The following is a 16,083-nucleotide window of genomic DNA, read 5'->3' on the forward strand; positions in this document are numbered from 1 at the left end:
ATCGGTAATACTTCGTTCAGTTTTGTATTACTAATATCCTATTCTTAAATCATACAGAGTGTTCAAAATTCTAAATAAACTTTCTAAAATGAAATAAATTTTCTTCGTTTTTTTAAATGTAACACCGTGTATATTATTTTTTTCAATAAATGGAGAATTAAAAATGAGAACATTTCTTGTATTTTTAGAATATTTCAAAATTTTTAACGGTTAATAATTTAGGTCTTTCTATAGGAAATTCCGAGGGGTGTCTCCCTTGGGTAAAAAATGTACACGTACTGCCAAAATATCATGTTACTATCAAGCGACTGCCAATCAGAGCGAAGAAGACTGCCTATGACTGCCATGTAATTATTATAGATGACTGCCGTAAGACTGCCAATGACTGCCAGCGACTGCCAAGAAAATGTACATGTAATTCCGGTAGTGAGACACTCCTCGGGAAATTCAATCATATTTTCATATTCTTTTTTATTTTCTCAAAAACGGTATAGAAATTTGGAGAAGTATAAAAGGGGATTAACCATTTTAGAACAAGCAATTTTTTTTATGAAGAAGGTATTTTACTCAAAATGTCAATAATAAAAAAGTTTTACCCTGTATAAATCTAATGAAAAATACTTCCATAAATTTTTATAATACATTTATTCACTTGTATAACAAATTAAGAACAAATAAAAGAGAAAATATATTTAATTAATTTAAGATCCTCCTGGTTTAAGTGACCACACTCTGTAGTAAGATTAAAGTTCTGATACTTAATGTCCATGGTTATTATGGTTGTTATTATGATGTTCACCGTGGTTTTTATGTTTACCATTATGATCTTGATTGTTGTTATTATGATGGTTATGGCTACTACTGTGATTATCATTGTTATGACCGTGGTTATGCTTATCGTTATGATTTTCACCGTGGTTGTCATGATTGCCATTATGATCCTGATTGTTGTTATCATGGTGGTGATGGTTGCCATCGTCATTATGATTGTTATGACCGTGATTATCATCGTGATTATCGTGGTTGTTATCACCGTGATCGTGATGACCGTGATGATTGTTGGGCTCTGGTCCCGGCTGAGGCTCTGGTTCCGGATTAGGCTCCGGATTAGGCTCCGGATTAGGCTCTGGATTAGGATCTGGTTCCGGATTAGGCTCCGGATTAGGCTCTGGATTTGGATCTGGTTCTGGATTAGGCTCCGGATTAGGCTCTGGATTTGGATCTGGTTCTGGGTTAGGCTCTGGATTAGGATCTGGCTCTGGATCGGGATGTGGATCTGGATCTGGATCGGGATGTGGACCTGGACCAGGATCTAACGTTGGCTCGGGTTCTGGCCCTGGACCGGGATTATGAGTTGGTTCAGGTTCAGGACCAGGATTTGGAGTCGGGTCGGGATCTGGTCCAGGACCAGGATGTGTTGGTACATTGGTAGTTGTGGTCTGTGGTGGCCTAGTTGTAGTTGTAGGTAGTCTAGTTGTCGTTGAAGGAGTACTAGTAGTAGTTGTAGTCGCACTGGTGGTAGTAGGAGGCCTAGTAGTAGTCGTTGGGGCACTAGTTGTAGTTGTAGGTGGTTTAGTAGTAGTTGTGGGTGCGCTAGTTGTAGTTGTAGGTGGTTTAGTAGTAGTTGTGGTGGCACTAGTTGTAGTTGAAGGTGTCGTGCTAGTAGTAGTTGTAGGCGCACTGGTAGTAGTTGTAGGTGGTTTAGTAGTAGTTGAAGGTGTACTAGTAGTAGTTGTAGGCGCGCTGGTAGTAGTAGGCGGCCTAGTTGTAGTTGAAGGTGTACTAGTAGTAGTTGTAGGCGCACTGGTTGTAGTGGTAGGTGGTTTAGTAGTAGTTGAAGGTGTACTAGTTGTAGTTGTTGGAGCCTTAGTCGTAGTAGAAGGTGTACTAGTGGAAGTAGTTACATCGGACGCCGCTGTAGTTGTGGACCAACCGTACCCGGTACATGTTACTTTACTGGGTGAATCGCACACGTGTAAAATTTCGTCGAAATTCAGGCTAGCCGGACACTCAAACAGGTACGGCACTCCATTCGAACATTCCCAGAACTTTGAGCAATTTACAGCGGGAAAATATGTGGGCGTTGTGCCGTCTGTTTTAGGACAATCGGTAGCTAAAAATTACTTTATCAGAAAGAAGTTCAATAACTTAAACTTATTTAAAACTTACGAACTGGTTCATAGTCGTCAGTGAGTTGGCGAATAACAGCTGAAACATTAAAAACGAATGTTTTGATTGATTTTTATTAAATAAGTTCAAAAATATACAGTGCTTTATTATAATTATTAATATCTCTAATGAGCTAAGTAACATTAATTCAATTCAAGTATTATAAATAAGTTAAAAAAGTTAAGTTAAACGTCTTAACTACGTTTCTACAAGAACTTTATTTTGTAGATTTTTTTACAGTACAAGTGGCGAAATACCCATAGTACTTTTTTGAAATAATTGATGAGTGTTCTGGTGAACTAGCCATAGAAAATTCCTTATCCGAGATACATTAAGTAATGGGTTTAAAAACTTACCCGAGTATACGACTGGTGTTAGACAACAAACCAATAACACACTATAACGTACAGAGATCGCCATTTAGTTTGCCACCGACAAAATGTAAACTATAAACAGAATTTTTCAAATATATAGGTAAAGAATCTACTTAATCATTTTTATCTCGTACGAAATTAAAAATCGTATTGTTTTAATGACAATGTAATTGAAACAATTACATTGATTAATTAATAAATAAACTAAAAAAACTAAAGGGTCATTATTAGGTACATCCTCATTATATTCTCTTGTTCAAATTTTACTAAGATAAGTGTGGTAACAATCTAATAAAAATAATACTTGCTATATAGCTAGTTTTAAAAATAAATTAAGTAAATTTTTACTTTTCTGCCACTTATATCCTACACTATCTATTATAATCTAGTGCTTGAAAATGAAACTTGTTTACTTAAAATTAATTTTGCTTTTTACGTAAGTATTAGTGTTTTATAAGTTATTTTTTAAGGAATTTCCGTTGTATGTATTAAAAAACTAATCTTATAAATTCTTAGCAAAATTAAAATAATCATTCCCATATGTCTTTGATACGTACGGTACGTCGACGTTGGAAACATAGGAAATCCCATGCAAGATTTGAACTGTGCAAATATCGGCTTGGTATAGAACTACTGAGTGAAAAAATATCCATTTCCGTAATTGTTTACGTAAAAAAGGCCTCTTTGTAAAAATTGCTGCGAGCAAAGGTTTTCAAGATATTTGGAAAGGAAATAGTCAATACATGTCACTATTGACAAAAAATAAGTAACATATTGATAAGATATTTTTTTACGTAAACAATGACGAAAATGTATATTTTTTCACTCAGTAGTGTAATACAGGTACGGACAAAAAGTTATTACTCTTCAAAACAGCTAAAAAATATATAGGTGGCGTCCTCTACAAGTAGGAGTCATACTGATATGGAGATCGAATTTTTCGTGTCAAAAAAACACGCAGATACCAATTTTCATCCAAATATCGCTCAGAAATTATTTTGAAAAAATCGAAATAAAAATGAAACGTCTACACTCTGTATCTCTAAAACGAATTTTAGGACATAAATTTATACGAACTTTGTTACTTATTTTTATCTGTACCCCCTGTAAAGGAAATCATTCAATTGTGACTTGAGTTGAAGTTGGGCGCAGTCAAGCGGCTGATTGTCCACTTAGGACACTATTTTCAGTATTACTACTTCACTATTTTTAGTATTTCAGTTACCTTATGAGATTCATAATACAACTAGTGGTGTTATGGATCTAAAACACAACTAGTTTTTATAATAATGAAAAACAACTAAAAATGTGACAACAAAAATGTGACAAATGTCATAGTTAAAGGTGGACGACAAAGCCCCATACTCACACTTCGCTCCTTCGTCCCTTCCTCGCTTTACTTCCTCGCGTTCCTTCGTCCTTTCGCTTCCTTCCTTCGTCCATTCGATGCATGGAAATTAGTCGATTATGCAACAACACACCACAAAATATTTTTAATATAGCAGCTACATGTTTATTACGAAATATCTAGTAACCTCTAAAATTTTTAAAAAATCCGAAAGGCGCATAATTTTTATTTTATAAAACTGCAATTCTTTGTCGTGTAAAAAATAAAAATTGAATTTTGATAATATTTATATTTTTTTAATAAATCCAACTATTTCAGTATCATGTACAAGATATATCAGTATGAATGTACAAGGCGAGTCAACAATAGAGTAAAGTTTATTATATAATTTATATCGAAACTAGGAAATATGACATACTAATTAAACGTTGATGTCAATCCCCATTTCTTCAGATATTTTTGTAAAGGCATCATGCACACTATTTCTATTTTTTTTTATTTTTGTCGCTACGATTACATAAATATGAACCAAATATGAAGACAATACTGTTTTTTTCTTCCATTTTTTAGACTACTGTGTGTGAATTATTTTTATATCGACTGGCGATTGCTAGATGTACAGGATGTCCCATTTTGGTGTGTTTTATGGGGTTTCTGGTTTATGAGTAGAGATATAAAGATGCCGTTTTCACATCATTGTTCTACTTATTATGAAACTAAATATGCTACACACAGATTTATCCTAGCCTTCTTAGTTCAAGGTTATTTCTTATTTCTTTCTTTTACTTTTTATTTTTTAATTAGTAGAAATTTTTGCATTTTTTGATAACCTAGCCCGTGTCTCGTTTTTCAGGTAGAATGCAGTGACGAAACTAGTTCTTCGTTCGGAACTGTCTATTTCGAAAAATGACTCAAACTTATGCTCTTTTTTTAAACAGGACACTCTATATATTATTTTTTATTTTATTTGCCTTGTTATGAGCTTTCTAAAATTATAATATACTCTATATTTATTTACTTAGGTACTGCTAAACTGTTAAACGGCTCTTATTTTATTTAACTTAATTTTATCAGATAATTTTGCTTTGCATCGTGATATCTTGATAAACTACACGGAAACTGAACTTGTGCTGCTTTTAAATAACATGCCAATAACCAACATTTTACGTCGAATAAATTAGTTGATTGTTTTGATTACCTAATTTAAACCGACCGACTATGTAATAAAGTTAAATAATGCATTTTTACCCCGTTTATGAAAATAAGTATTTTAGAAAGCCCGTAACAAGGAAAATAAAATAATATACAAAATATCGCATTTAAAAAACATATAAGTTTTAGTCAATTTAAAAAAGACAGATTCCAACGAAGAAATAGTTATGTCACTGCATTCTACGTGAAAAACTGTACGGGAGATCGTTTTCACCTTTTCGATAAGTTATGATACAAAGGGGATCGAAAAATGCAATAATTTCAGATTCGCCCTGTATTTTAGGAAGTAAGAGAACTAGGACATATCTGTATGTAGCATCGTTCGTTTCATAAAAAAGTAACAGCGTAATGTGAAAACCGCATCTTTGTATCTCGACTCATAAACGAGAAACCCTGCAAAACATACGAAAATGGGACACCCTGTACAGACGTACTGCCAAATCAAGAAATCATCTACGAATGAAATCCAAGATCGATTTATATATTTTAATATTTTTTTGTGTTCGTGATAATTCCTTTTCTACTTCCTCCAAAAACCAACAGTACGGGTTTGCGGTACGGGGAAGGAGCGTTTCGAGGAAGTAAACGGACGAAGGAGCGTTTCGACGAAGGAACGAAGGAACACACAGTCGCATAAAATCGACATTTCCCATAGTAAATATAAGATTTGTGGACGAAGGGACGCGACGAAGGAAGGAAGTGAAGTAGCGAAGTGTGAGTATGGGGCTTAATAAACGAAAATTAAAACAGCATTTTCTTATTTTTCGGTTGTAGATAAAACCCTTGTATATGAATTTTTAAAGTAGCTCAACCTAAGACGTTTATGGATGTAAAGCACCAGGTGGCGGGGCGTATTTCACGGTCTTTTACTACAGAAAAACATTTTTTGTTACTCTGAATTTGAATTTTGAAGCGACCAATAAAAACAGAGAAAATAAAAATCGATAATTTTCGGACTGTGCCAATTGGTTACTAATAGCCCAGATACTTTTTGTCTATTAGATATGGTATAAAACCTGGTAATTATATACAATTCGACCATTGTAAATACCCGACAAATTCCGCAAGGCCGACGAGACCGATGCTTTTCCATGATAAGAAAAAAAAATGTTTGTTTAGATCATTTTCGAGATATTTTTTCTTTCTGAATGCACATTTTTAAAGTATTTTATATTCTTTGTCCGCTTGATCTATTATACTGGTCGCACGTATCGAAGTTCTGTTTCTTCTAGTTTTAAAAAATGTTCTTATTTCTTTGTAGTTGTAGTGGTTGTAGTGTAAAATTAGATTAATTTTATTAAGTATAATTATAATGTTTAGTGTAGAATACCAGAAATAGTTTAGTAGTGTTTTTATAGTTTATTATTTTGTAGTTATAAGTAGTAGGTGAAGGGATAATTTGGTTATTTTTTCCTTTTGTTTGATTAATTAGTAAGTTTGATAATTTTTTCAGTGTAGAATACAAGAAGTAGTTGTGTAGTTTTTTTATAAGAGATTATATTAGTTTATTTTGTAGAAGAGTAGTAGGTGAAGGTATTTGGGTATTTTTTCTTTTTGTTTTTCTTCTAATTGTAGTAATTCTATTAAGTATTGTGATAGATACACTATATCTTCCTTCAACTTCGTTGAAAAGTGCGTTATCATATAATTTTGGTTTTCTGGTTGTGATATAGGTAAAAGCTTCAGCGATATAGGTAAAATATGTTTTTTTCGAAAAATTACAAGTTATAGCCAATTCTTTTCTTTCTTGACTAATTTCCATACCAATAATACCATGCCAATTAGTTGGCATCAAAACTGTAAAAAGGTTTATGTTTTCAAAAAAAAATATCGTAAAATTCGTAAAACACTCAATTTAGAATAAAATAATCTAAGAATGAAATGCTTCTTTTATAAACCTGCATTAAATCAAATTAAAATAGGTATGCAACTTTTTTTTAAATATTAATCAACAGCAATTAGCATTATCATAAATTATTATAAATAATGTACCAACATATCGAAATAATATAATTTCTTTGTTAATACGCTTTAGAATTCTAAACCGTATTAAATAACAGGCAAAAATAATTTACAATTTACAATAAAATAAAAGTTTCGTTTAAATTTCTTAATCATCTGATCACTATTAAAGTTTGCAGAAACCCGAGCTATATTATTACATTACTCTGAGGAAAATAACGAAAATAATCGATATTTTTGACTCCGCCCCGAAAGGTTCACGATTTGTCCTCCAGTTGGCAGCACATTTTGTCTAGTCGGTTGAACAACTTTAAGAATATATAAACAAGGATAAAACGTTGTACATGACACGTGCGTTTAAACATGATTACAACACTCGTGTGATTAGAACGACTTGGTCTACGACTCGTTCACACTCGTTGTTGTAATCATGTTCATAAACACACTTGTACTGTAAATAACTATTATTTTATATTCTGATTAATTCTAATACTTATTATTGACTTATTATAATATTAATATAATTAAATAACGCTTAACAATACACTTAAAAAATGTATTTAAGCCTTGTTATTATTCTAATTCATTTCCACTTCATACCTAACTCTACTTAAGAGATTTTGAATAATACTTAAATGCCTTAATCCTAATCGATAATGAGCTAAGTAACTTATTCTAATTCAATTCAAATGTCTTAATCATACTGAAGAATATACAGGGTGATTCATTACAAATAATAAGTATCCACTGTCGAAAAAGTTACATGTGTCTCATTAAGTGAATTTAAATCAAAACATTAAAAATTTATGTTTATATATAATATCATACGATTGAAAAAAAAAACTTAACGCCGTTTTTTTCACAACGATGGCTTGCATCGATCGTCATTCCCAAGCCAACTGGACGCGATTTTTTATTAGATTACATAGTCACAGGTTATTAATAAAATATAAGAGAGTATTATTTTCAATTATAATTAGAAATTATATGACAATATAGATATATAAACAAAATTTTTTGTTTTATTGATAAAAATTGGATACCCCACTGATAGTTGTTGAGAGAATATTGATATATTTATCTCAATCTACGTCAAATGAATAAACTTCAATCACTTAAGATAAGATGCATGTTTCAAATGAATAAAATTTTATTTTGATTTATGTATGTAAAAATATGCAACGGATATTGAATATTGTCAATTAAAGGATTAATACTAAATATATTGAACTATACCTATTAATATTTAAGTCGGCACTTCAAGTTTGCTGAATTATTATCTATAGCTATTAAATTTTTATTAAGATTTTGATTAGAACACAGAGTACAGTTTATCTCTGTTTACCAAATTTGAAAACCTTTGGAATCGATTGTGTTTAGGAAGATAACTAATAATTTGTTTAGCGATGTAACAGGAAGAACTAAGTGATGGGCATTACGATTCTTTTTAGTGAATCGAATCACACGATTCAATTGAAATATTATGGATCCGTGCTGGCCACGATTCAGTTGAACGAACCGTATTGTAAGCAATGAATCAATTTCCACGACTCTTTGAACGCACGATCGCATTGTGATCCGATTCAATTCTCACGATTCTTTTTTACGGCTCATCGTTCAAATCTTATGGATCCGTGCTGGCCACGATTCAGTTGAAGGAACCGTATTGTAAGCAATGAATCAATTTTCACGACTCTTCAAACGCACGATCGCATTGTGATCCGATACAATTCTCACGCATCTTTTTTACGGCTCATCGTTCAAATGTTATGGTTCCGTGCTGGCCACGATTCAATTGAACGAATCGGATTGCAAGGGAAAAACATTTTCCAAAAATACTCTCGATAATATCCTATATATTTTTATAAGATATTCTTTTAAAATTACAATGTTCACAATCTAATTTTAAATAAACATTTAAAAATATTTTAGGAAAAATTTAATTCTTTTTTTATCTATAACAATGAAGAAATACTTTCGCAGGTCAGCATTTTAAAGAATTCCACGCTCAGTATTACTCTATCTATATATTATAAATAAATAAATACCAATTAAGGCTTATCTCTATTTAGGTATATACAAAATCACAAATATTTTATGTACATTTACAATCAGTTCTTAAAAAAAAATATTATTTGTTAAAATTCCTGTCATATTAACTTACTGTGTAAGTCAACACTTAGAATTTTATCAATTTTATAAGTTCTTATATACAGGGTCCTACAACAGTGTGTAGAGAACTTAGAACTTAACAGGAACCTACTATATCACTTAACTTTATTATAAGATTCTATTAGAAATATTATTTTTGTAACACTCTAAACTACACAATGGAACACCAGTCCTTGAACAATTATACTTTTTAAAGTTTCCACAATTCATTCCACAGAGTTCTGGTTTTTTAGGTTCTGGAGCTATACTAGCCTTTAAAGGAAAGTCTACACCCTCAGGCAAAGACAGCATTGTAATATCGTTGTTCTGTCTGTAAATAATTAAAGGAGCGTTTGTTCTTGTTGTTTTTTGTTTGGTTTGTTTCCCGGCTTTGGAATCTTGCTTTTTCAGCAAGCGTTCCATCGTTTTTTTCTTGTCTTTTTCCCTTTTTTCGTCAGCTAACTGTTTTCTTTTAAGTGACTTAATTGCTGCCTTTTGAATAGCTTCAGCTGTCATTACTTTTTCCTTGTATCCTAAAAATATTAAAAATAAACACAATTAAAAACCCAGAAAAAATATGAGTGAGATTTTTAATGATTTAACTTCAAATCTACGTTTCATCTACGTCGAAATATACGTTTTTTGCGGCATAAACGGCCGTATCTTTTGTAGACCAACCTGTTTTGCATTGCACTAACCTGTTGGTAAAGACATCAAAGTAGGTGTTGAAGGGTTACCCTCTGTACCCCGATCGTACATAGCCCTTTGCCTGGCCGTCATCAAGGCGGGGTCTTTCGATTTGATTTTCTTAAGCTCATCATCTACATCTTCCAGTTTTCCCGATTCGATAGCCGTGAGCCAACGTTCTTCATCACTAGAAGCGCTGTCCCTTTTCTTTCTTTTCTTATTATTCGTACTAGTGGTTGGAGTGGTTACCGGCATTTTATTTAGAGGCAATTTCGGTTGAGCTTTAATCGGACAAGATTCATCAACTATCACTAATTCGTTGGATGAAGATCCGTCGTCTGAAGGTGCAGGTTTCGGTCTTTTTGATTTAGGTTTTTTCGATTTTCTGGGAGTAGATTCGTCTGGATCCATTTTGAGCTTGATTTATAAGGTTATATTTGGTGCCTGTTAAACTAGTGCTCTATTTCGTTTGATACTATTCTCTGGTTTGATATAAACAACAATTTTATAAATTATTTCCCTTTAAATCGTATTTGAAATATGTAAACATTAAAAATAGGGTTAAGGATTAAATCTTCTTCTTAACAGAATTAGTGGATATAATAAAATATGTTAATTTACACTGGCTAAGTAGCCATCTTGTCAAAATACACTATCCTAAAAAGAAGAAATTAGAGCTGAAAATACTATCGACAAAAATATATCGATTTCTTCTAGAGCTGAAAACACCATTGCTTCTCACGTAAATACCGTTTTTTACTCGCTCATCCCCTTTATTACTCATTCTTGTTCGCGAATTAGACTTATAAGTTGTTATTTAAGTATCTATCTTATTTATGATCTGTATAGTCCTGGTAGCTAAAGGCCTTTAAACTGATAAGAAGAAGAAATCGTTCAACAACTAACCTATTTTCCTATTTTTGTGCATTTAAAAGATTTAATTTTTAAAGTTCTATAATTTAACAAAAAATGAACAGAATAAATCCAATACAACAGTTTCACAAACATATACACCACCTAAATAAACAATTCTTAAGGGGCGTTAAACGAAAATATCCTATAAATCCAAAAAAAGCAGATGAACTCCCGGGTAAACAAACTTTCGAATTTAAAATACTCTAAAGTTAAGTAATTTTTTAAATAAAGTTTTTCAGTATTCTCCCAGTAAAGACACATACAAACGAGTGTTTACTTGGGGCAACGCTCAAACGGGAGCTTTAGGATTGAAAGGTTTAATTGATAAAGAAGTATTGTCCCTGCGTTATCCAAAACGAATGTATGTTGGAGAAAGGTTTGAGGTAAACTTAAAATATATTATTCAGTGATTCATATTTAAAGAAAATAAAATGTGCAGGTTTTAAGTGCTGCAGCCGGGTTTGGATTTTCTATTTTTGCGATATATAGTGAAACAAATGTAAAACTTTATGGAACAGGTTTAAACACAGATTGCCAAATAGGATATCACGAGGTTAGAAATGGACATCCTTTAGAGGTAATATTTTATCCTCAACCAATACACTTGCCCTTCAGGTAAACATATACATATCTATTAGTTATATTTTAAATTCTTTTATGCATGATATATTGAGAAAAGTAATAGATATAATATGTTGTAATATATTTAGAGATCCAGAGCACTCAAAAGTTCTAAAAGTAGTTGCTGGAAGAGCACACACATTAGTTCTTACCGAAGAAGGTGTTTTTACAATGGGAAATAATAGTTATGGACAATGTGGAAGAAAAATCATAGAAAATGAGGATTATCTCAGAAGTAACTTCGTAAATCACATTCCAGATATCGATGGAAGCAAAATCTGTGATATAGAGGCTGGACAGGACCATAGGTAAATAGAAATATGACTAAAACTTGTTTGTTTGTGTTTCAAAATTGTTTGTTCTAGTTTATTTCTAACAGAAGATGGATCAGTTTATTCTTGCGGTTGGGGTGCCGATGGACAGACTGGTTTAGGACACTACAATAATACCGAAGAACTGGCTAAAGTTAGAGGAGACATTGAAAATGAAAAAATTGTTAAACTGGCTTCCAGATCTGATTTTGTTATGGCTATAAATGGTAACAATATAATTTTGTATTCATTTAATAAAAGGATTTATTGAAGTGAAACTTCTATACCCGCGGTGAGAGTAAAAAATGGTAAGGATCGCGATGACACTGAAAAATATTTGATTTAAAGCAAAGAAAAGCATTATAATAATCTTGTTAGTGTACCTGTGTACCAATATCCTCTGGTTGTGTGCTGGAAAGTAAATTTTCATGCATATTTTCGTCAATCGGTTTGTAGCTTCTGAATATCGGTCTAGGTAAAGCATCTAGCTCATTGGCTAGCTCAGAATTAGAATTATTAGAGTTCAGCAACTCGCATTCTCATTGGAGGACATTGTCATATTTATTTCAAACCAATAATCAACGAGAATATTCGTATAATTTAACAAAATTACTGTAAACCACTATAAGTACGGATTGTTGGTTAGGTTCAAAATGTTTTATCTTTTTAAATAAATGTAAGCATTAACATTATCAGGCATTTTAGACTCTGACTGGCCGTCGAAAGGCGCGTGGTCATCGTGAAACAAGAAGAAGAAGATTATCAGGCATTTGTATAAAAGTGTGTATTTTGGGTGGTATCCCACAAAATTTGCTGGCTATTGAGGAAACAGAAAATGTACAGATTTCAGAAATAAATTGAAAATAATATTTATATTAAAAAAGCATTATATGTCAGTTATTCAAACATTTCCTTCAAAACCTTCAATTTAATAGCTGCTAGTAAGAAGTTTCATTTCAAATATGCATACATAATGTACACACCATAGACTTAAAATAAAATATAGACTACACTATTTACATCTCAATGCGGTCAAACAATCTTTTTTGTACACATGTTTACTTCTGGGTAGAGTCGACCGAGCCTTCCTCATCCAGCCTATGTTATCACGTCTTTAATATTATCAATATTTTTTTTTCTTCTTATACACATATATTGAGATATTAATACTACAGTTTAATAAAGTAGGTTTTAATATTCCATAGATGTATTAAATAGTCCTTATACTACTAAATTATAAGTCGAATACTGTTTAAAAAGGATAAGTTCTTTACAATATGACAACACCGATTAGAGGCGAGGGAGCCTATTCATTCATTATTACCTTGTAGTACGCGTCGCACGTGTGCGGTAAAGCCTTGTTGCCGCTATGTCCCCGGCTATATTAACCCATTTTCTTAGCTTGTAGTCCTTAAGTGTTTATTTTATTGACTTTTTCTGTTGAAGAACTATAAAATATGGTTCGCCAGTGCCAAATTTGCAAGAAATTTGACTTAAATAATCCATTTAAGTCTTGAAACGACTTTCGACAGGTAGGCAACTCTCAATTTACCCATTAGGAATCAGTGGCGTTGTTGTAGAAAGGCGCTTATTTAGATAATATTTTAGTAAAATGTAAAATCTGAATTTTTTCTCTTACATTACATTATTTACTTACTTACATTGTAACAAAATCATAATTATAACCCTGTTAATAATTAATAATGTTTTAAATAAAAATATATTCCGGTTTATTCTAAAATAATCTTCAGAATCTAAAATAACATACAAGAATTTTAAAATGATATTACATGATGAAACAATATTTTTTAATATACCGGGTCGTCTCAAAAGTGGCTCACCCCTATAACTTTTTATTTTTTCAGATAAAAAACAGATTTGTATGTTAGTAGGTATATGACATAAATTAGGATTTATTGACGTATTCAATTGTTTTTGGTCTCTTCCTGTTTCACCGAAATGATGACATCTTTTGATTTTTAAAGGCACCCTCGGTATATTGCTACTTTATTCGATAAAAAATGACACTCTGAATAGAATAACATATCATATGTCAACTTTTGACATTGTCGCTTAAAAACAAATCGTATTTTAAATTTCAATGCAGGGTGCCATGGTGTTGTTAAAAACACTAAGTTTTAATCAAGGAGCCTTGGAAAAATAGTTTTGATCGTCTAATGGGTTCCGTGTCTTGTCTAGGCCGGTTAAAAGATGTACAAATCGTATTTTTAATCATACATATGTCAATTTTCTTAAATGGAATAAGGGTGACTCATTAGCATATTTGGAAAAAGCATTTTTTTATGAATATATTGATACCACACGCTTGGTATTTCGAGTCAAATTGTCGTTATGAACCGCTTGTTACAATTACAATTAAATCATATGCGAAAATGTCAAAAGTTGACATATGATATGTCATTCTATCCAGGGTGTCATTTTCTATCGAATAAAGTAGAAATATACCGAGGGTGCCGTTTAAAAATTAAAAGTTATAGACATTTCCGGTGAAACAGGAAGTGACCAAAAACAATTGAACGCGTCAATCAATCCTAATTTATGTCATATACTAACATACTAAATCTTGTTTTTTTATTTGAAAATATCTTAATAAAATATAAAAAAATTACCCGGCTATGATACGGAGAGTTCAGGTGTACTTGAGAAATGAAAGACAGTGTTGTGTTTCTCGGCAGAGTCGTCAGGGAACGACCGTTACGACAGAGACAACCTGTCTATCGCTCGTGTCGCACTCGTTATTACCTAAAACAATAACACAACAATAACAAGACATTGTCTGACCGCATGTTCCAGCTATTTATGAATGAGATGCTCAGTCTATATTTTATTTTAAGTCTATGGTACACACTGTTTTTTATTTATATATTTTTTTTTGCAGAGAAAGGTGATGCATTTGGATGGGGTAATACAGAATATGGTCAAATTACACTGCCAAATAACGATCAACAATTATCAAACCCTACACATATTGCAATGTTAAATCCTATCGGAAAAATTAAGAGTGTTGCAAGTGGAGGATCGTTTTGCTTAGCTCTTAATGGTGACGACTAAATTTCTTTTTTTTACTTTATATAATTTTTTCTTCATTAGAGAAGGGTGAAGTCTATGTTTGGGGTTATGGACTGCTGGGTTTGGGACCAGTCCAGTTAACTAAAAAGCCCCTAAAAATTCCAGAAACTTTACTAGGAACTAACGACTTTCAGCCAACGTGCAAAGTTAAAGATATTACTTGTGGTTTGTATCATGCAGCAGCTGTAACAAATTTTGGAGATTTGTTTACCTGGGGAAGAAATAAGGACTGTTGTCTGGGATTGGGCAATGAAAAAGATCAGCATTTTCCGTTGAAGGTACGATTCGATCGAAAAAAACGCCGTCGAAGACGGCCGAGAAATGATTATAAACGATAATCTTGGCGAGGTCGAGCCCTAGACGTCATTTACTTGGCCCGTAATCTTCTTTATTTGTTTAATGGCTCTTACTGTCAGTTGGCCTTAAGAAGGGTTGTAATTTATTTTTATATTGATTAAAAATGATTTTTAAATAGTACCTTAATTAGTGTTAATTTTTGACAAGTTTTATGTTAATTTTGAGTAAACGACGCTAGAGGTTGACCTCGCCAAAATTATTATTGATTCTAATTCCCCAGACGTCTTTGACGCCGTTTTTTTTTCGATCACACGTATATTTATATTTTGTTTTTAGGTATCTCTAGGTGGTCACGTAACGAATGTTTATTGCGGGATTGACCATACGATAGCATTATGTGATCCATTTATTTAAATAAATTATATTTGTATTAAAATTGTTTTATTTTTTTTTTCTTTGTAAAATCAAAAGCTCTAAGATATATCGATATATTTTTGTCGATACTTCTGCTCAGGTCTAATTTCTTCTTTTTAAGATAGTATGATAAGAGTGAAGACGCTTAATTCTGTATTCTGTGGTACGACGTGTAAATGCCAAAAATACTGTTAAGAAGAAGAATGGGTTATAACCATGGTACAAAGAATACAAGGTATGATCGATAGCGGATCCAATTTCGTTCAGTTCGCGCATACCACCTGTGACGTCACTATGAAAATAATGAATAAATAAAAAATAAAGAAAGTTGACAGGATATCTGCATTTTTTGGGGTTATGGTTAAGAATTGTTTATTTTTAAGACTTTTTAGTTCGTTTAATTTAATAATTACTAAAACCAGCAGTTCTAAAAATATATTTAAAAATAATAATTACCTATTAACATGGATTTGTTCAATAATAGGTAAGAATACTAAATTTATTTCTATATTCGGTATAAAATTGTTTATTA

General features: G+C 32.0%; 3 protein-coding genes across 4 annotated transcripts in view; 1 reads left to right on the forward strand and 2 right to left on the reverse strand.

Moving 5' to 3' along the window:
- Positions 1 to 2,679, reverse strand: part of LOC115887508 (mucin-2-like) — an 11,090-nt gene extending 8,411 nt beyond the window's left edge. Inside the window, exons 1-3 of the mRNA XM_030906976.1 lie at positions 2,526 to 2,679; positions 2,170 to 2,208; positions 761 to 2,113 (exon numbers count right to left, since the gene is read on the reverse strand). Coding sequence (XP_030762836.1) covers positions 761 to 2,113; positions 2,170 to 2,208; positions 2,526 to 2,589 — 1,456 coding nt within the window. The 5' untranslated portion in view covers positions 2,590 to 2,679. The remainder of the gene's footprint in view (positions 1 to 760; positions 2,114 to 2,169; positions 2,209 to 2,525) is intronic.
- A 6,437-nt stretch (positions 2,680 to 9,116) lies between these two features.
- On the reverse strand, positions 9,117 to 10,471 carry LOC115887306 (INO80 complex subunit B). The gene is made up of 2 exons (XM_030906703.1): positions 9,915 to 10,471; positions 9,117 to 9,749 (listed from the first exon to the last, which is right to left on the reverse strand). The coding sequence occupies exons 1-2, from the start codon at positions 10,312 to 10,314 to the stop codon at positions 9,346 to 9,348; spliced, it is 804 nt and encodes a 267-aa protein (XP_030762563.1). The 5' UTR covers positions 10,315 to 10,471; the 3' UTR covers positions 9,117 to 9,345.
- A 319-nt stretch (positions 10,472 to 10,790) lies between these two features.
- On the forward strand, positions 10,791 to 15,565 carry LOC115887294 (RCC1-like G exchanging factor-like protein). 2 transcript variants are annotated; one of them, XM_030906687.1, is made up of 8 exons: positions 10,791 to 10,993; positions 11,050 to 11,201; positions 11,258 to 11,433; positions 11,529 to 11,747; positions 11,805 to 11,977; positions 14,650 to 14,811; positions 14,862 to 15,118; positions 15,474 to 15,565. In XM_030906687.1, exons 1-8 carry the CDS (start codon positions 10,873 to 10,875, stop codon positions 15,549 to 15,551), a joined length of 1,338 nt encoding a protein of 445 aa, XP_030762547.1. In that variant the 5' UTR covers positions 10,791 to 10,872; the 3' UTR covers positions 15,552 to 15,565. The 2 variants fall into 2 exon arrangements, with proteins under 2 accessions (XP_030762547.1, XP_030762553.1); XM_030906693.1 differs by having other exon boundaries at positions 10,881 to 10,993; positions 11,058 to 11,201.
- Positions 15,566 to 16,083: the final 518 nt, after the last annotated feature.

Source organism: Sitophilus oryzae, unplaced genomic scaffold (genome assembly GCF_002938485.1).
Source record: "Sitophilus oryzae breed Bouriz unplaced genomic scaffold, Soryzae_2.0 scaffold_115_pilon_pilon, whole genome shotgun sequence".
Classification (NCBI taxonomy): domain Eukaryota; kingdom Metazoa; phylum Arthropoda; class Insecta; order Coleoptera; family Curculionidae; genus Sitophilus; species Sitophilus oryzae.

Excerpts from the sequence above, each read along its gene's own strand:
- LOC115887306 (XM_030906703.1), bottom strand. The coding sequence starts at position 10,314 with ATGGATCCAGACGAATCTACTCCCAGAAAATCGAAAAAACCTAAATCA. Across the intron at positions 9,750-9,914 it reads TTTGATGTCTTTACCAACAG|GATACAAGGAAAAAGTAATG; the intron begins GTTAGTGCAATG and ends TAATATTTTTAG.
- LOC115887294 (XM_030906687.1), top strand. The coding sequence starts at position 10,873 with ATGAACAGAATAAATCCAATACAACAGTTTCACAAACATATACACCAC. Across the intron at positions 11,978-14,649 it reads TTTTGTTATGGCTATAAATG|AGAAAGGTGATGCATTTGGA; the intron begins GTAACAATATAA and ends TTTTTTTTGCAG. Across the intron at positions 15,119-15,473 it reads ATCAGCATTTTCCGTTGAAG|GTATCTCTAGGTGGTCACGT; the intron begins GTACGATTCGAT and ends TTTTGTTTTTAG.